Source organism: Pocillopora damicornis, chromosome 6, assembly GCF_964200805.1.
Source record: "Pocillopora damicornis chromosome 6, jaPocDami1.2, whole genome shotgun sequence".
NCBI classification, from domain to species: domain Eukaryota; kingdom Metazoa; phylum Cnidaria; class Anthozoa; order Scleractinia; family Pocilloporidae; genus Pocillopora; species Pocillopora damicornis.
The window spans coordinates 15,995,331-16,015,000 of NC_142675.1; the positions used below are offsets into that span (position 1 = coordinate 15,995,331).

The following is a 19,670-nucleotide window of genomic DNA, read 5'->3' on the forward strand; positions in this document are numbered from 1 at the left end:
AGCTAGTCAAGTCACTTTTAGGGGGAGGAGAACGAAGTAACTTTTAGGGAGGGGAAGAACGAGAAGCAATCTCAAGAGGGCAGCAGAATTGATCCTAAAGTATGACGCCTCGCTTGCACTAAAGAAGAATGCAAGTATTTAAGTATTCTTTTTTTTTAAATCTTTATTAAAAATTAACGTCGTATGTTAATATCATCACAAATACCAAACTTTAAAATCCACCTCATTCCATTCGTCTCATCTCAATCAGCATAACCTCCACCGTGAAATATTTGCCCAAAAATGTACTCTAAAAAGTTAGTTTGATTAAGAAAATTTTATTATTTGACTATATACATGTTCACTCTAATATTTTACGTAAACTATCTGTACATGAAACAAGGAAGTAGGTGATAAGTTAACTGACATGGATAGTGTAACTGTGTGTACAATGGTGGAATTTTCATAAGAGAACATTTTCCAATCAAGACCGCTGCTGGTTATCCAATATTTTGAAGAAGTACTCCACCTGTATCATAAAAAAAAATGGAACGAAATTACCGGCTGAAACTTCAAAGAATTGGAAAATACTCCTTTGCATCCTTGCTACAATTGTTACAATACGGTGCTAACCAATCAATCTGAGTCTTTTGTGTCAAGTGATTCCTCTTGAACAATCAAACTACAGAAAAGGCTACTGAGCTGGCGGCAGCAGAGAAGTGTGGAAATAGACCTTTAAGGAAAAAATTTCCTATAAGCCTTCCTTAGAGAAAATCAAAGAAGAAAACTTGACGGTCAGGGCTTCACAGGAGTTGCAAGTCAATAGTAGGAGACAAAGAAAAACAATTACGCTAACCTCTATCAGTCCATCTTCTGGTAAATCAGTGCAGTGGACAGCATTCTTTATCTTGTCTTTGCCAAACATTGCCCGCAATGTTCCAGGGCGTAGATGGCGAGCGATTTCCTGAAAAAAAGAAAAAAAAAACAGAAAACAAAACAAAAAAAAACGATTTGTTTTGGTTCAGGTCAGTGTTTTATAACTTTTGCACAATTCTTCCCTCGCAATATTGAATATTTACTATTGAATCGTGCAATATTTACAACAACAAACATAGCGGTCTCGTGTTAAGCGACACGAATTCTAGGAAATAAAACTTCACGGACAAAAGCTTATTTCAAAGTGAAAAAGAACTAATTTCTTCTTATCTAGCAGTGCTAGAAATAGTACAGGCGCCCACATAGTGACGATTACTGTTTTGTCTCTTTGAAACAATTTTCTTTTCACGTCCCGGAAATTATGGACCTTAAAGGAACTTTAAGTAAGGCGAAGAAGCGCATGGTAAATTTGGTTAATAAGCTTACTGGATCGGAAGGACCGACGAATTTTCTGAATGATACTGGTGCATTAGGAGCTCTGATCTCCATAGAAAGGCACGGTCCACAACACAGCTCCTCGACCATACTCTAATTGTGAGAGGAACAAACCAAATAAATCAAGGGGGTTAGTTTCCAAAGAAACTGTGGTGCTGCGTCGGTGGGAGAGTATGACAAGGTGATATAGTATTATCAACTGAGTTGATAACGTAAATCGACCACTGTAAAGAGTTTCAAAGTTTCATTCGCTCTGATGAAGGGCTAACGCTCGAAACGTCCACCTTAAAACTCTTTACGTTGCTCAATTTACGTTATCAATTCCGTTGATAATACTTAACTACCGAATAAATCAAGAATTTGAATTTAACGGTGTCTTAACGAGTGGTATTTTTAAGACAATTCCTCGAATTCGGAAAGAGTATTCATCCAAAATGAATTTAGCAATCAAAGGAAGAACAAAGAAAAATACAATAACAGAGAGGTTCAAGAACTCATGTTTGGATGAAATCTCATTTCTTTTGCTTTACTCTTTAACGACTAAGATCAGAATGTTAATTCTTCCCTCTAGCTGTTACATACCTCCTTGTAAATTTGTCAAGGCAATTTGGTGTTGAAGCAAGATAACAACTTCTACACGATCAGTTTGAGTATTCTCATTACCTGCTGGATAATGCATGGGATTGGATCTTATATGTATAAGTTGACCCATTACACCCTAACATCAGTATGTACATTCTCCAGAGTGTTCTCTATACATTTCCTATGGTTCTGACAGGGAGAATTTGTTGGTGATCATTTTCCTTGTGACCTTAATGTGTGATTCAGAGGTGATACAGCAACGAGAAATTGGATGCTTATCACCCTTAGGGTGTAAAGAGTTAAAGGTTGATCACTTCTGAAGGTTAACCCTTTAATTCTCATGAGTGACCAAGACAGAATTTCTCCTTACAATATTAATACAATATCAACCAGATAAGGGACGAGAATGAAGAAAAATATCAATTTGGGGATGATTAGTTGATCCAATACTAAATTCTCTGAACCAAAATTGTAAGAATTGTATGGTTGACAGTAAGAATTACAAACTTGGTTTGAGAGTTAAAGGGTTAAAGGTTCAAAAGTGGTTCATGTGCGGCACCTCACCTGGTATTCATTTACAACACCTTTGTAAACTTCATAAAATTCTTCAGCATTTGCTCTTTCAAGATGGAACTGAGGATCAGAGGAAAACTAATATTCATACCTTATCATACAGACGTGACCAGAGACCATCAACATTCTCAGTTCCAAATAGAGAAATCTTAAATTGAGTTTCAATACATCTAAGATTGCATTGGTTTGTTCCAAAAATCTTTGTGATTGGTCTAAAAAAATTTATGCCACCCTCTTCAACCAATCAGATACAAATTATAACCATGATAACAACAATTACCACTTGGTCACAAGTATTTTCCTGTGCAGCAGGCAGTTTGCCTGAAAGTATATAGTCTTGAATTCTAATTAGCCACATGTGATATACTCCTTTCTTCCACCTAGCTGCTGTGATGACTTACTGTGAATTTGGTTTTGCAATTCTCCCATGAAAAGTGCTCTTATGTACATGTAACTAATAGTAGTTCATCTTACTAACCATCTGAAGGGCAGAGATCTCAAACCCCTTGCTTGTTATGGCAGATATAATTTTGCCAGTGTTACCTGAATGCAAAATAATAACAACCGTTAACCCTGTAACCCGTAAGAATGGCAAGCATCTAATTTCTCCTCAAAGTATAACCACTGAATCAAACATTACGGTAATGAGAATAAAGGTAATGATCAATACCTAAAGAAGAAATTCTCCTTGATAGCATCTTAGGAAATGAATAGTGAATAGTAAGGAGAATATACATACTGAACTTAGAGTGTAAATTAAGGCAAAAAAAAAATGCAAATCATGATGCTTGCTTCTGGAGCTGTTTGCTTAGCTTCCTCAGGAGGGACATGAAGATACAATAACAAGTAGTGGAAGAAACAGCTTTGAGTGCAAAAAGGGCACACAAATATGATATAAATAAAATCCTCAACTAAAGACAGCAGTAACTGGCTCCTTTGAAACCATTACAAGAGGCAATTACAAAATTAACATGGGCCATGTGAGAGGTTTAACTGCATCATAACAAAACCTCATCAAATTACATGACTGTGTACTTAGCATTGATTTATGATACCTTGAATAATGGCATGAGGTTTGATTATGCAGAGAGTGCAGTTTGAAAAAGAAGCAGTGTTTTTTCCAATGAAGCTTTTGTCACCAAAGAAAAAATTTGCTTCCTGTAAGTCAAAACAAAAAGAAAGAAATTTTACTCAAAATATTTCGAAAGAATACAAGGTAGATAGATACAATGTTACTCTTGTGCTTCCTTCTACCTTAAATTTAGAGCCAATTATTCCACTTAAAGAGCATTCTTCAATCTTTCAGTTTTTTTCAATTTCTCTGTACATTATCAATACTGACTCAAACATTAACGCTATGAGAATAAAGGAAATGACCACCCACTCAAGGATCTCTTGATTGTTAAACAAATTCTTTGTCAGTACTATGGGAAATGTATAGAGAAAAGTTCAAGGAGAATGTGCATACTGATCAATGTTTGATGTTGAACTGGTTACTATATACCTGAACTCACTACCGACAACTGTTTTTAATTTTCTTAACTAAAGGCAGTGGACTATGTGGAGTTAAAAAAGAATTGTATAACTATTAATTTGGCAAGACAATGGTACATAATTACTTAAAATGTTAATTTACCACCAAATAAATGTTCTTACTCTTTCAGCTGCTAGTGGTGAATCTGAACCATGTGCAGCATCTTTTGTGGTGTCTGCAACAAATCCCAACATAGTGGTTAAGAATAGGTAAGTTATTGAAAATGATCTAAGATGTATAGCTAACAACAAAAGGCAACTGTTGCAGTAAAATAGGAGTGTAAATTTTAGGGAAGGCATATCAAGGTCATCTTTGTCATCAAAACTGGTACATTAAAAAAAGAAAAGGGTTTTGACCCTGGGAAGAATTTTAGCCATGCCAAATTTTCTAAAGAACCCTCAACCCTCCCTGGTTCCTACCAGACTCACATTTGCCTTTATTTTACCTTCTCTAATTGTCTAATTTTAAATGTAATTTTGGTTATTCTGTATGATGTTATGAATCTTTACCACATAACTGAATACATACCTGTACCAAATTTTGCTCTGATTGACAGAGGAGCCTGGATTCTGGCAGTTGCTGAGTCTGTTGGTCCTAAAAGTGTCCGCCACTTTGTAATTGCATTAGCACCTTTCAACTCCATGGCAACAACAGGACCACTTTCCATGAATTCCACTAAATAGCTAAAACCAGAGCCATTAACCATCAGATACCAGAATGCAGGAAAATTACATAATTTACAGACTGAAAAATTAGATGCTGCCATAGGCTCCTTTCCATAATAAAGCTTGAAAGAATAAAAGCTCTAATTACATTTACTTCTGTTAAAACTCATTACTAGATCATTTTGTTTCTCTGACTCAGCTTTGAAATTGATGGCAATGGCTGCAGTCTTTAAACAGTCAAACTGACCCCACATCTATAAGTCTATTTTTTTAATTCTAATAATCAATTTTTCCTTGCTGTTGCTACAGCTTTCATTATAAATTTTACACCAGAACTTGCTGTTATTATAATAATATCAACTGGAAAATACATGTAACACCTAGCTGATACTTTTTCTTAATTATATAGTAGACTTACTCGAAAAAGGGTTTCCCTTTGTGCTCTGAATAGAACAGTGATGCTTCATGCCTACAGAGTATGGAAATAAAAACTGTCAGGATGAACTTATATTATGCTGTTTTTCAGTCAGTCACTAAATATCTTTAATACTGAGTCTCCTGACCATCACTTAAATTAGTATTTGAATCTGCTCATTATTCAATGTTAGAATGAAAGTTTTATTCAACAAAAAAGTGTTTCTTGAAGTTTATCATCAGATTTACCAAAAGGTTTCCTGCACGTTGTTGTACTGTACATCTATTCAGTAATAGATCACAGATGACATCAAAATGTGATAAGAACAAGAAAGTGTACACAAGATGCAGTTTATGTCCTTAATTACCAAATTTGACGTGTTATGTGATCAATAAGTGAACCCATGAAAACACGGAATCTATTTGTTTTACAAATAAAGAAACAAAATTTTGTTAATTATCTCAGCTGTGAGTCTGTCCTCTTGTACATCATTTATAAGAACCAATCAAAGCATACAATTCAGCTTATTATACATCTGATTAAATTTATCTATAATAATAATAATTGATAGACAGTAATGTCCCAGATTCACCTTGTCAACCTAACCATCTTTGCTTGACAAATGAGGAAGCCTTCTCCATGGATAATGTCAATTATATTCCCTTAAATTTTAATAAAAGGCTTTTCAAACCAGTGATTACTTGAAACTGACATGTGTCCCTCATTGAGAACAATATAGCAGACCTCACCATTGTATAACTGGCTTATTACCACATGGCTGTTTCAATCAGTGATACTGGAAGGATGACATGTACCAGTAGTCAGATCAAACCTTCTTTTTCCCACCCTTGTGACGAGAAAAAAACTTTTCCTCTCAATTTCATAACCTAGCTAAAAATTTACCATGATGATCTCTGTTATTCTATTTATGCACATAATGCTTTTGAAAATTCTGATCCCAGCAGTGTGCTAGATGGATGTCGCACATGGACCTTGTGACGGCTTTTCAGATTTGTAAAGAGTCTCTGTGGCTCAGTGATATGCACAGGAGCATGCAATCTAAGACTGAGGTATGATTCTGTGTGGGACTCAGAATCTTTTCCTTACCCATGCTTTTTACAAGAACCTAGCTCCCCATTTATCTCAGGCAAGCTTAGCCTAAGTAGACCTTAAAATCATAAAAAGATAAATTACATTGTCAAGAAGCCTAAGATCTTGCCTCAGGAATCTCACCATGAAAATCTCCACATATTCTCAGAACTTAAAAGATACTTATAACAACATGGATTAAAAGAATAAAATCATGACATACCCATCTGCGAAACAGCATCTGGTTTTATCATAGCTAGTGTTCTGGAGGTAATATGCAAAACATGCATTTATTGTGAGTTACTTTACTAATATTAGGGAAAAACAGCTAATTACAAAAAACAAATAAATTAAGCCACTCAAATTTTTAATAATATCATTATTACAAAAAATCTGTGTTTCAAACATGAACCATTAACTAAATTATTTTGAGACCAAGGATTTGCTTACTTTTCATTCTTGTTTCTCAAAAGGTTGGATGTGCGTTCATCGGCATAGTCTGTTATTGACAACTGGAATGAGAGATGAGGAAAAAATAAGGCACCAGTTGACAGTAAATAGTATGAATTTTGCAGTTCAAAACTGTTCAAGTCATTCATTCATTATATACTCCAAGTTACTAAGAGCTAAGAAGTCTGTGATAATGTCTACTGCAGTGGGCCATTGGACTTGAATGAAGACACAAATACATGCAAACAGCTTTTTAAAAACACAAGCAAAAATAACCACAAGGTTTGATACTAACTATCAGTTTTGTAATTAATCAAAACTGTAGTAAAATTCTCAAACATGCTTGGTTATCACCAACCCAATTTGAGTACTAAAAGAACAGTGAGTGCTTCATGTTTGTAATCAGAGAGTGTAACAGGACAGTTAATGCATCATGCCTGCACAATAGGAAAGCACGCATCATGTGTCTGAACTGTTGTCAAGCAATTTGCAAAGTTAACTTTTGTCTTTTTATGATAATGGGACTTTTTGTTGTCCAATTCCGTCAGTAATCATACTCATGCTTAACAAATCAGACCCTAGCTACATGATCATCCAATTTTGTTTATCACTCTGAAGGTTACAGACCAAATCAGAATCCCATCAGTCTTATACCATTATTTATCACTAGAAGGTACAGTTTTTATTTCTGAATGTTGCAAGTACCTGTCGAGAATGAATGTTGACGATGGCTCCTATAAACAGATGCTGAACCTGAAGACCATCTATCATGGATCGTTTCAAGAAGAGGCGACGATTTTTTATGTCATACTGCGGAAAAGACATTGTACAATTCAAAACTCGTTAGTAGCAAAGACATACAGTAGAACATCTGTACTGAGGTACACCACAAATAGATGCACTATCATCTGACAAAATATGGCCATGAAAAGATTCACATGCTCGTTGAAGCTGAGACCAGCGGGAAAAATGTGAGGAATGATTTAGGTTGTAACATTCAACTAAACGAAATCGTGGTAAAAAAGTTTACACTAAGGAGAAATCCCAGTTTTTGATACAACATGCGAATGAAAAATCTATGCATATATTGATTAACTTCAGAAAAGGATTATGTACACCGATTAAGTGTCATTCTTGCAGAAGAAACCCATCTCGTGTATCGGTGAAAAGTAAAATTGTAAATGGCATCAGCGTAATATGTTCTCACTGATGATTACCATTTCCACAGATGAATCGCTTGGATAGTAAAGAAGTTGGTATTTTCTAATCAGTGAGGCCCTCGGGTCGTACCATTCGGCTAAAAATGCGTACCGTTCATCTGATGCTGCCTATCGATGCAAAAAAAATGTATAGAAACTTAATTTGACATATTTGAGAGCAAAAAAAATCGCAAAAAAGCTTACCATGGTGAATGTTGACGAGCACAATCAAATCCAAACTTTCCTAAGTTTAGATCAAGCGCTCACTCTTGTTTTAGCAACGAGCAAGCCTCACTTTCAGGTATCACTAACTCGTCTCCAGTCTCCAGTGTTCACTCTTCCACGTCACAGGGTATAGACGAAAATTAACGAAGTGAGTTATGCACCTGTCAATTGAAACCCCCACCCCCCCACCCCGGGGAAGTATGGGGCATTGATGGGGGTAACTACGGGTTTTGGCACTTTTTTGTGTCCGAGGGGGTGGGGGATTTGTTGTTTTTTGTTGCATCAGTTTTGCCCGTGGGGTGGGGGATTAGTAAGGTTTTGACATTCGTGGACGAGCGAGGACTGAGGCGAGTGAGTCGCACCCATGTGCTTTAGGCGGATTCAAGATGGACGACATTAAGGTATTGTGTTGATTTATATTTTTTTCTAATTAAACTGAGAGCTCAAGAGTTATTTATTATAGTTTTGAAATCGATAAAGATGAAGTAAATATTCTAAAGATGCAGAATCATCAGATGATCATGACATCTTATGCATCTGTGGAAAGCCAAATATGACAGAGGAAATGATTGGGTGCGACGGGAAAAATTGCAAAATCAAATGGTTTCACTTTTCCTGTGCGGGACTAACTAAGGAGAACGTGCCAGAGGGAGAGTGGCTGTGTGGGGCATGCAGCACTCAGAGCAGGGTCTGAAGGTTGGTTGGGACATTATTTAACATGGTTTGTCCCAGGGGTGGGGGAATTTTTTCACTTTACTTGGGGTTTAGAAAGAAAACAGGGCCCCTATATATGGGGCATTATCACACTTTTTTTCTACTCCAAGGCTAATGCCCCATACTTCCCCGGGGTGGGGGGGGGGGGTGGGGGTTTCAATTGACAGGTGCATTAATGTGTGGTGCACGTGTTAATGTTCTTCTGCTAAAAAGGGTTAAACGAACTTTTAATTTTTAAAAAAAGGCTTAGAGAGGCCATTTAGCACTTTTACTAGAACTACCTCGCGCGGGGTAATTAGTAAGAGTTAGAGCGCAATCAGTAAGAGATAGAGAGCAATCCTTGATCAATCCGAGCGTGAGAATCTTAATCTATGATCACATGAACAAACTCTTGAATCTTATTATTATGACTGAATGCATCAACTCAAATGGAGAGGAAAACTTTATTGTACTAGATGGAGGTCTTGGAACAGAATTAACAAGGGCTGGATTTAAAATCGATGTACGGTGGTGTAAGATACCTATCTTTTTCTATGAAATGACAATTCTTAACATTATTTTCTTTAAGCAAAATCAATAAAGAAGATTTAAGTCTGAAAGTCATCGGAGTAAAAAACCTTGGGGCTTTTAGGAGAGAGAATACATGCATATGCCAGTTGATTCGATGATTTTTTTTTCTCAGGATGATCCACTTTGGAGTACCAGAACTCTTATTGAAAATTCAGAGGCAGTGAAAGCTGTCCATAAAAGGTAAGAAGCTTTGCAATTTACCGACCTAACTTCGTCAAAATGAACTTCTTTAGGTAGAGGCTACGATCAGCATTTTGATTGAAGTTTCCCATGAAAATTCCAGCCCATGAGGTTCCTGCCCCCCCACTTCCCCACAAGCTAATAAAGTTGTGCTTGAGGTACCTTGAGGTGCACTGTAAATGGGTGTGTCCCTTGGTCCTCCCTGTTCACCACTACCCATGCCCTTGGCCTTTAATTCAGATTGATTTGCATCACTAAAAAGAACAAAAATGGATAAAATTTTGTTCCCTTAGCTGGTATAGGAAACTGACTATAGGTCTCTAAGGCGAATTATATTCTCAGTACATCCACTAAAAAAAATAGTTTTTGTTTCTTAGTTTCCTTGAAAGTGGGGCTGACATTGTGATAACTGGCACTTATCAGGTAATCAATCAAACATTGACCAAAAGGTGTTTTGTAGACCATTTATTTTGTGGATAATTTGGTATTTTATGATTGTTTATTTTCTTGAATACAAAAGTTTATGTTGGTCGTAACTTGATTTCAAAATGCTCACCCTGTTAACATTTGATTTATGTGTATGCTTTCAGCTCAGCCTGGAGATACTTTATCAACTTTGTGATTTTGATGAGAATAAGGCCTTGGATGTAATTTACAGTAGCGTAAAAATTGCACAGGAAGCTTGTCTTGAAGTTAAAAGGTACTAAAGCTTTCGTTTGAATATGAGTCCATGTAACCAGAGAAGAACTATGCCAAAAGCCAACATAGGTTGTGTCTTGAATATGAAATCCTAACAAAAAATTATAATCAAAGAAGGGTTGGTATAAATAAATCAATTTCATGTGTGAAAAAAAAAACAGTTCACATAACTTCAGGTGTATACTATATGAATATCATATAACACCTTGATTAAGTTTCATTAAACTGTTTTCATGTTTAATAAAGTACATTGGCTGAAAATGAGTACATTTTCATGTAACACCAGTGCAAATTACAAATAGTGTGTGCATGCCTCCAAAACTTCCTCTGTCTTGAGTCTCTGTGATTTTTTTTGGTTTACATTATTAACAAGTAATAACATGATTTCTTTTGCAATTTGGTGTAAAAAGGAAGTAAATTTTTCAAAGACTGCAAATTGCACTTTCCTTACAGGCTTGTGCAATTCTGTTGTCTTTGAAAAATTTACTTGTGCTTATTAACAACAAATTGCACTCAAAATCATGTTATTGCTTAAAGATAAAAATTACCTTTTTTCTTTTTACTCATTGTTTATCTAGTAATAATTCTGAATATAAAAGGAGACTGCTGGTTGCTGGATCAGTAGGTCCATATGGAGCTTGTCAGCATGATTGGTCTGAGTACAGTGGGAATTATGTTGACAACATGACAATCCAGGTAATTAAGACCAGGGTAATTTATGATGGTTCTCTATAATATTTACATAACAATTTGTCTAAGTTTGGCCATAGGAAGGAGACATTCACCTTAAACTCTCAAAAATGCTTTATATAACTTTCTTCCTAAATTAAATATGTTATAATGATTATCCAGCAAGTTGCTTTCCAATACAAAAGCTTTTGCCTTTGAACTTATCAAATTCTACGTTACGTTAAATTTGATGTGTTCACAAAATGCCAATATTATATTATTAAAACAATCAAAGGGAAAGGGTGAAGAATTTCTTTCCAGTTCTCAGGAATAAGCTTACCGCTTACTGCTATCTATGAAGAAAATAGCATCACTTAATTTTTTTAGGAACACTCTTTGGAAAAAAATTTTTGAAGAACAGCAGCTTTTAAATTATTTTATTCTGTGATTTAGTTATACTTTTGTACTTTTAATTGATCTATCTCTTATCTCCTGTATTTTTATTTGTTATATTATCTCATAGTTATGCCAGAATTTTTAACATCCGTATTGTACATAATTTTAGAGGGCCACTGGTTTGTTAGTATTTTTATACTATTTTAAAAATAAAAATTTTAATTTTCAATTATGGTTCATGCATGCAAAATAGATCAAATACTAACTCTTTTAATTCAGCAACTGATGGATTGGCACAGGCCCAGAGTGAAAGCACTGCTTGAAGCTGGAGTTGACATTCTAGCTCTAGAAACCATTCCTGCTCAGGTACTTTTAAATTTTGGATGAATCAGTAATTTCTTATGGCCTAAAAATTTGAATAAACACAACATGATCAGAAACAGAAATTTAATTTGAAGTGATCAGATTGTGAGAGGTAGATTAAAAAAATGATGAGACCACACAGGCAAACTTAAGTCAGTACATGCTGTTCCAATAATTTCTCCTAGTACATTAAATAACAGCTTAATTTTTTTCCAATGAAAATTGATGTGTAAAACTGTAACTTTAACAATCACGTTGCATTCAAATGTGATCTCTCCAATTGACATGCTGTTCAGAATCTTCTGAAAGTTCATTCAGATAATTAAGCTGTTGTATTAGCCAATTGAAGTTGAAATTTTTGGGAACTGGCTCCATGTCGAGGAAAGGGTTAACAATAAAGGTACCATCTTTCTGATAATCAGTGTAATTATTTTACCTTCCCTTAAGAAAATTGTATTCTAGTTCATATTTATTTGCTGATGGCCAGCACAGCACCTTCTAGTAATAAAACCTTTCCAATAACTTAAGGTTACCCTGATAAGTTGGTGGTCCTTTGTAAACTAACCTCTCTTACTGATTAATAATTTTACTAGAAAGAAGCAGAGGCTCTGATTCAGCTTCTCAAGGAATTTCCTACATCAAAAGCTTGGCTGTGCTTTTCATGTAAGGTGTGTGACAATTTGACTACTGTTATGCCTAATGTAGAGGAACAGATTTTCTTTTTTCTATTTTTTTACTGTGCCTTTAATTTTGATATTGTCCTGACAACTGTAGACTGTTTATGATGTATGATAGAGGGACCATTTACAAGCATGATCATAACCATTACAATTTCCTCAAATGTGATTGGTGAATAGGCTGCTTTATATTTCACTAATCACTCTGTACAGTTGTAATCAGACAGTTGGCTGTAATCGGACACCTATAATCAGAGAACTGAAACAGCCAATCATACTAAGTCCACTCAGCTAAATCCACCAATCACAGGATTGATCACAATAACCACAGCAACAACCACTTACCCTGAAAAGAAAACTGGGAAAATTTCAAATTTTTTGCTCAAGACATTTCCTTACTGGAGGTGTTTGTCCTAAATGTTTTTTTTTTCGGAAATTGTAATTATAATGATAAATTGGTAACAGGACTTCGTGTCGTCCTGTTCTGTCTGTAATCATACTCGTGATTGACAAATCGAACTCCCGCTTCACGGTCGTCTGATTTTGTTAATCACTCGTATGATTACAGACTGAATTGGACTCTGTTCTATTAGTGCTCAAATCGGAATGATAGTTACCAATCGCGCTCGCAAATTTTGTGATAGTTTTGACGGTTTGTAAAAGAAATTATAACGCGATTTCCCAATTGTTTGGTTCGTAAAATGTAGAACGTGTCCGTCTTGGAAGTAGACCTTTTCCGTTCACGAAGTCTGGTCCCTCTTTTTGTGCGTAAGCTTGACTAGACTCTTTCTGCAGCACTCATGACATGTGTTGACTTCTTCACTATTTTAGAGATCTTTTTGGGAGTTTTTGCTTTACGGGAGACATTTTTGGTAACGGCTACTTCGTCTTGTTCTCTCAAATCATCAAAGAAGTTTCTGTTGCAAAATTTGCTGTTGTAGTAGCTGTGGCTGTCTATTCAAAACGTTTTTCTCTAGCGTAGCTTGAATCATTTTCTGCATATAAGCTTCTAAACGGTTCATTCTGTTGTCAATAGTAGATTCTGATAGATTGTCAATAATAGATTTGAAGCGCTTCCCGTTTCTTAAGCTTTTTACGAATTGAGATTAGCTAACACTGAGGGATTGCAACAGGCTGTCATGGCTTTTGGCAAGAAATGCTCATAACGACCATTTTAAATCAGATAGTGAACAATGTCATAAAAGGCTACCTTTTTTACTCAGGACCATTTGTTACCCAATTCAGGATCATGGTCACCATCACTGTCGCCTCAACAGTATTACCAACTTGTCCTTAGCACTTATGATGCCTTTGCTGAGAACATGCCAGTCATAAGTAATTAGGTCTCTGTTTGACATGCAGGATGAAAGGCACACTTGTCACGGAGAACTGTTCTCTGAAGTTGTCACTAAAATCGTCTGCCAGTCAGCACAAGTAAGCTACACTCATTCAGTAAAGTGTGATCACCGTCCGGATTATTTGTCACATTTGAAGTTGGCATTATTTGATATTAAACGTAAATTATAATTATTTCTTATTGCTAGATTGTTGCTGTTGGTGTGAATTGTTCTCCTCCACAATTTGTAAAGGTGTGTATTTAAATACCTGAATAAATTTCGTACCCAGATCCTACCGTGTTACTGAAGTGCAGGAACCTTACAACTACTTGACCGCGGAAAGTCTGGGTACGTGACTGTGCCTGAATAGCGACAGTTTGAGGATATTTGTTTCAGAGCAATTTAACTTGAGTTATGTGTTTAATGAACCTCCGCTTGGTGTAGCGTTTCCCCTCCCACTCCCCTGCCAGTAAGTTTCTTTTTACAGTTCTTATTGCAGAGCATCCAAGGAAAGGTTGATCTTCCCCTCATTGTTTATCCTAATTGCTTCGACGATGGAAAGTGAGTGTTTATTTATTCCGTGTTATATTTTCTTTCTTTATCTGTTTGATTGAAAATTAAACCGAATATATAAATCATTTGAATGTGGTTAATATATATTTGAAGGGATACTAGTCCGATAGTTAATACATTGAAGAATACATTCATTTCCATCAATGGTTACAGTGCTATTTACGATCTTGATGTGATATGGCAGAGGTATTCAATTAAGTGTAATCAGGGATAGTACAGTGGGAGATGTGCTTCAAGACACACCCTTGATATTCCATTTCTGATAAAATACGTTCCCATTTTGAATGATTATATTTTATCATAAACGGCGTCCCTTTCCAGTTCAGGGGCGCAGCCATAGGGAGTTCCTTTGCGTATGAGAATCACGAGTGATCTTCTGTGGGACCATCTACAACCCCAAAACGTTTTTAAGAAGCGCCCAGAATCAGTTCTCTATCTCTGGACGTGTATTCCGCTAAAAAGACTCATTATAATGTTAATGTCACATGACAGCAACGGTTCATACCACCTGAGGAATGCAACTGTAGTGCTTCTCCACCAACAGAAATTTCTATCCCTTCAGATTCGTCTGGGACGACGATGAACATCAAGTTTTATCTGGTCATGTAATAGAGTGGATAGCAGCTGGCGCTCGTTGGATTGGTGAGGGTGAAGTTGTGGGTACTTCCCTGTATTTATGTGATAACTTTTAAAACTTCACTTCCTTTCATGGTAAAATAGAGGGGAAATGTGCTCCAACTAGCTAAAGATACTTATTCAAGTTTCCATTCATTTGACCTTAAGGCCCCATTCTTCGTGGCCCACCCTTCCCAAATTATCATGGGGTGTGTCTGAAATTGGAAAGGCGCGTTATGGATAGAGCGGATAGGAGCCCGGTTCCCTTAATGTTGTACGATGAGCGGTAACCCTGCCTCTTGGCCATAAAGACTTCAGATCCTTCTATGTTTTCAGTATTTCTCCATTCCTTATTTTCCCTCCCTTCTACGGGGAGGGGGGAGTACTTGCACTCAATTGCCACGAGCTCACTGATCCCCCCCCCTCCCTTTAAGAATTAATATATTCGCCCTCGTTTTTCCCCAATTTTGCGCAAAAGTGAAATAAGATTTCACGGAACTCGCGCCTTCAAAAAAAAAAAAAAAAAGAAAGCAGGTATTGATACCCCAACTCCCGTCAGTCTGTCTTAATTCATGTGGAGACGTTTAGCCCAACAACTTCGCCTCCAGTTTTCGCCAATTTATCCACCGACAAAATGTGTTTCACACCAAGACGAGTGCATTCAAGGGTCGTGGATATCATTTAAAAAGATCAATAGTTGAAGCAGGGTGAAGGTGAAGGGGTGGTTTCCTTCAGAAAGATTTCAAGGTATTGACTTTCGCTCTCTGCATCAGGTATTTCCTCTCCTTGGCATGAAAATGAACATGTCAATTTTACTGTGCGCTAAAAGAGATTTTTTTTCTGGGAACGTTTTGTAGGAGGATGCTGTGGGACGCAGCCGAAGGACATAGCCAAGATAAGAAAGATAGTCGAAAGTATTGGGTAACCATCAACAGATTCGATTTCAGTCTCGGGCTTTATCAAGGCCCTTCGGGTTTTACGTTAATTGCTCCCTGCAGATCTCAGGGACGTGGCGGAAGACGAATTGCTGACTGGACGCGAATCACTTCTCTTGTTAGTGTCAATGGATTATTTCAGCCAATCGGAAACAAGAACAAGTCAGAAATTTACAATGGAGTGTTTTTTTGCTTTTTGAGTGTCGTAAAACCAAAGTAATCACAACGACCAATCAGAGGGAAGGAAAATACCTTCAAGAGCTTAAAGTTTTGCATCTGATTGGTTGAGAGTGGAGTTTCCTAGACCAATCACAGAGCGAAGTAAAGCAAAAAGAAAATTAATCCTGGATTACTTTTGACACTCAATATTGAAAACTGCCCAAAACCTGCCTTAATGTAATCGTGTTGAACAACTCAGGTGTCCAATACACTTCGCCACTTCTCCTTTCAGAACAAAGTAAGGCTGACACAACTGAAAATTCCGATAATTGTTTTATTTGCGAGAACGTCCTTGCCAGTATTTGAGTAAGCCAACAGAATATGCACAGTCACAGAAACCAGTTCCATGCACACCAATAACCAAACTTGGTTTTTATCAGATTCCTGACAAGATGCACGTAAAATTATTAAGCACACAAATATCTTCTCCAATTAAAAGCTCTTATGTTAAAAAGAAAAACGACATTTTGAGCAGTAACTGTCCCGGGATAAAATATCTCTGATTTGTTTTCTTTTCAATCAGGCAATACCAGCAATATCGAACTGCTGCATTCTGCCGTCATCGATATGAAATGGCTCGCACAATCTTTTCAAGGTTTCTGAATTTTTTTTCGAGAATGGAATCAACCAATCGGTAAAATGAAAAATAGATTTTCGGTAACAGGACGATCCAGTTATTTGAAAGCAAAGAAATTAATAGAGACCGTTTTCCCTCTTGAGAACATAGAATAGATTTCTCGCCGGTCGCCAGGAGTTCTACCGAGAAGCTTCAAGACCTCGTTCAATTGCTGTACATCGCATCCAGTGTCTGCCTGTAGTACGATGTGATTTGTTTCCGTCTGAGCTTCATGGCAGCGGTAACAAAAACGGTGTCAGGCGTCCACTGTTCCGTGACAAGGGTCAACCGCTGAGGGATCTCGAACTTCTCAAGACGCACTGCAAGAAAGAGAGAAGTAACGTGTCACCTTATACACCTGAACCGTTTGAAACGGGTTTCCTTTCTTGAATGCATGTTAGGAAGAGCACCACTTTGTAACCAATGAGGCCGGGAAACACAAGTGGACAGCCCTTTTTGACAGTACGCTTGGTATGTACTATCGACTTCACCACAAGCCTCTGCGATCATTTCAAATTTTCAAAGTACAGTGGAAACTCCATTTACGGTGCGCCCTTGGGACCAGGGCGAGAGTCCCTTTAATGGTGGTTTCCCTTCAACAGAGGAAACAGATACAAAGACAACATGAACATTTATCCGAGACCAAAGTTTGTGTTCCCAGAACGGAGAGGTTCCTCTGTAATTAACAGTTGCGTGGCTTCTGCGGGGCAAAAATTCTGTCGCTAGGACTAAACAGAAATCTCCATGCCACATAAAGCGAATTATTGCTGTGATATTTCCTTGCGACTTATGGCGTTGTGTTTAGCGACCTGAAATTTTCTCAACTTTCTACCGGGACGTGTGCGCGCTCTTAATTCAAGTGACTTACAAGCTTTGCCGAGAGCCTGCAGATCGTTGAGGACTGCATCCTGGATGGCTCTATTTCTGCACTGTTCAGCCATGTCATCAGTATGCACGCCGAGCGACACTGCTAGGGCCTTGAGCTGTTTAGGGCGTGGCACCACCAAGCACACCACAAAGGTTTGACAGCTCTCTGCATACACACACAAAGCTTCCACATACTGACTTTGCGCAAGTGCTGCTTCTACTTTGCCAAGAGACACGTACTCTCCAATCTGCAGCTTTACAAGATCTTTCTTGCGATCTGGATGGGAAAAGAAACAATGAAATGAAAACTTTAGCCTGAAGTTTTTCAAGTTTGTCATTTGTCATCAAACACTGATTCCTCACCTATGATTTTCAGACATCCATCAGGATGGAACTCTCCGATATCACCGGTATGGAACCATCGCATACCGTCTCTGTCTTCTTTGAAGTCTTCAGCCGTTTTCGTTGGATTTTTGAAGTAGCCACGGTTCACAACTGGACCGCCAATAACAATCTCTCCTCTGGGGTAAGGTTTATCCGTGACGTTGTAATTACCTTCACAATGTAAATAGTGTTAAGTTAACTCTTTACGTCAGTATGCATAATCTCCATACTGTGTTCTATACATATCTTAAGGTGCTGACAAGGAGAATTAGCTTAACGATCCAGAGCTTCTGTAGTTGTTGATCCCTTCCATTATTCTCATGACCTTAGTGTGTGATTCAGGGGTGACATTGTCTCTCTTAGGGGTTACAGGGTTAACGATTGTTTTCAAATCTAAAAAGGGTTAAGGATTTTTAAGTGCATTTCGATTGAGAGACGTTAAATCAAAACCGAAATGATCACAAAACCAGTCGGATGAAAAAGAATTATGACAGGGTGCCCTTAAAAGAAAGAGGGAAAACCACACGGTCTTAAACGCTAAGAACGCGAATGACGAAGAAGCGGCGGGTTTAGGTTTTACATCTGATCGGCTGTTGATCAAATGTCGTCATGATCATGTTGAACCTCAGTTTGTTGAACTCAAAATTTGTGGTATTCGACGTCTTGAAGTAGGGTGAGCGCATGCGCTGGCCATGTCTTCGTCAAGTTTTTAGTTAAGAGGGGTTCGCTTTTCATGCAAAAGTGAAGAAATTCGCGACATTTTCAGTTTACAACTCACCTTCCTCCCAGTTAACAAGCTTGATTTGGGCTGAAGACACAGGAGGCCCAACACGACCAGTTGTCTTGTCCCATGCTACAATTAATCAATCAATCAATCAATCAATCAATCAATCAATCGATCAATCAATCAATCAACCAACCAACCAACCAACCAACCAACCAACCACTCGGCGAACACAGAAATGTCAACTAAGCGTTATGTGTGTAAATCGACTAAGAAAGATGCAAAGTTCTTGAGCTTCAGGAGAGTCTTTTTCTTTAATCATCCCACAGTTGCATCAAATAAAATCTTCCTTGATCTGAACAACAGACACAAGTTACTATCTTCCTCAATCTATTCACGACCTTTCAGATTACTTACCATTGCAAACAGTTCCTGCTCCACACACCTCAGTGAGACCATACCCCTGACCAACAGGACAACAGAAGCACACATTCATAAAGAACTCGGTGTCCTCGGACAAAGGGGCTCCACCACTAATGATCTGGCGCACACGACCCCCTAGTAGATTTCGCATCTTGGAGAAAATGAATCTGGAGAAACACATAGGGACTGATGTCATGGAAAGAGTCAGGGAAACAGCGCAAAACCTTTCCCATAACCTCTGTGAATCAAAGCTGGGCAACAGTATTGAGAAGTAAAAAAACTCACAACTGCTCCATCCATCCGTGAAACACGATCAGGAAACATCTCAACCGCAAACACGATTGGGAAGAACTTTATCACAACTGTTTTTGAATATTATTTTATGTCCCTTTACTTACATCATGTTAATTCCTCTGGGGCCCCACCCTAACCAATTCTTTTAACTCCTCTGACAGATAGTTTCAAGGAGAGACAGGCTTAATAAAGATCACGTCATCTGGTGTTGAAATTCGTACCACTAAACGAATCAAAATTTATATCACCGCTTTTTACGATGGAAATGATCTCTTTCCCGTTTAACTTAAGTCAAAGTTTAACTAGAGTCTTGTAGAATTAATAAAACTCATA

The 19,670-nt window shown here is 37.5% G+C and overlaps 3 protein-coding genes and 1 long non-coding RNA gene across 7 annotated transcripts in view; 1 reads left to right on the forward strand and 3 right to left on the reverse strand.

The window, feature by feature from the left end:
• Window positions 1-297: 297 nt before the first annotated feature.
• On the reverse strand, window positions 298-8,199 carry LOC113668793 (nucleoside diphosphate kinase 7). The gene is made up of 15 exons (XM_027184746.2): window positions 8,062-8,199; window positions 7,876-7,986; window positions 7,364-7,468; window positions 6,659-6,720; window positions 6,432-6,472; window positions 5,712-5,781; window positions 5,123-5,173; window positions 4,568-4,722; window positions 4,162-4,214; window positions 3,561-3,663; window positions 2,984-3,048; window positions 2,497-2,565; window positions 1,342-1,443; window positions 836-943; window positions 298-508 (listed from the first exon to the last, which is right to left on the reverse strand). The coding sequence occupies exons 1-15, from the start codon at window positions 8,062-8,064 to the stop codon at window positions 464-466; spliced, it is 1,143 nt and encodes a 380-aa protein (XP_027040547.2). The 5' UTR covers window positions 8,065-8,199; the 3' UTR covers window positions 298-463.
• A 764-nt stretch (window positions 8,200-8,963) lies between these two features.
• Window positions 8,964-15,984, forward strand: LOC113668767 (betaine-homocysteine S-methyltransferase). Of its 4 annotated transcripts, none has more exons than XM_027184715.2 (12): window positions 8,964-9,298; window positions 9,479-9,546; window positions 9,924-9,969; window positions 10,137-10,246; window positions 10,824-10,941; window positions 11,590-11,676; window positions 12,267-12,341; window positions 13,713-13,784; window positions 13,895-13,939; window positions 14,175-14,248; window positions 14,823-14,902; window positions 15,733-15,984. In XM_027184715.2, exons 1-12 carry the CDS (start codon window positions 9,176-9,178, stop codon window positions 15,798-15,800), a joined length of 966 nt encoding a protein of 321 aa, XP_027040516.2. In that variant the 5' UTR covers window positions 8,964-9,175; the 3' UTR covers window positions 15,801-15,984. The 4 variants fall into 4 exon arrangements, with proteins under 4 accessions (XP_027040516.2, XP_089065463.1, XP_089065462.1 ...); XM_089209337.1 differs by having other exon boundaries at window positions 8,968-9,298; window positions 14,823-14,916; XM_089209336.1 differs by having other exon boundaries at window positions 8,968-9,298; window positions 14,187-14,248.
• Window positions 9,997-13,949, reverse strand: LOC149044201 (uncharacterized). Its single transcript, XR_016187648.1, has 3 exons — window positions 13,561-13,949; window positions 11,577-11,716; window positions 9,997-10,336 (listed from the first exon to the last, which is right to left on the reverse strand). It is a non-coding gene; the product is annotated as an uncharacterized LOC149044201 (long non-coding RNA).
• Window positions 15,985-16,289: 305 nt separating the features above from the next.
• Window positions 16,290-19,670, reverse strand: part of LOC113668766 (long-chain-fatty-acid--CoA ligase 4) — an 11,761-nt gene continuing 8,380 nt past the window's right edge. The window contains exons 9-13 of the mRNA XM_027184714.2: window positions 19,038-19,210; window positions 18,675-18,749; window positions 17,876-18,067; window positions 17,514-17,789; window positions 16,290-16,965 (exon numbers count right to left, since the gene is read on the reverse strand). Of these exons, the coding sequence (XP_027040515.2) occupies window positions 16,811-16,965; window positions 17,514-17,789; window positions 17,876-18,067; window positions 18,675-18,749; window positions 19,038-19,210 (871 nt within the window). The 3' untranslated portion in view covers window positions 16,290-16,810. The remainder of the gene's footprint in view (window positions 16,966-17,513; window positions 17,790-17,875; window positions 18,068-18,674; window positions 18,750-19,037; window positions 19,211-19,670) is intronic.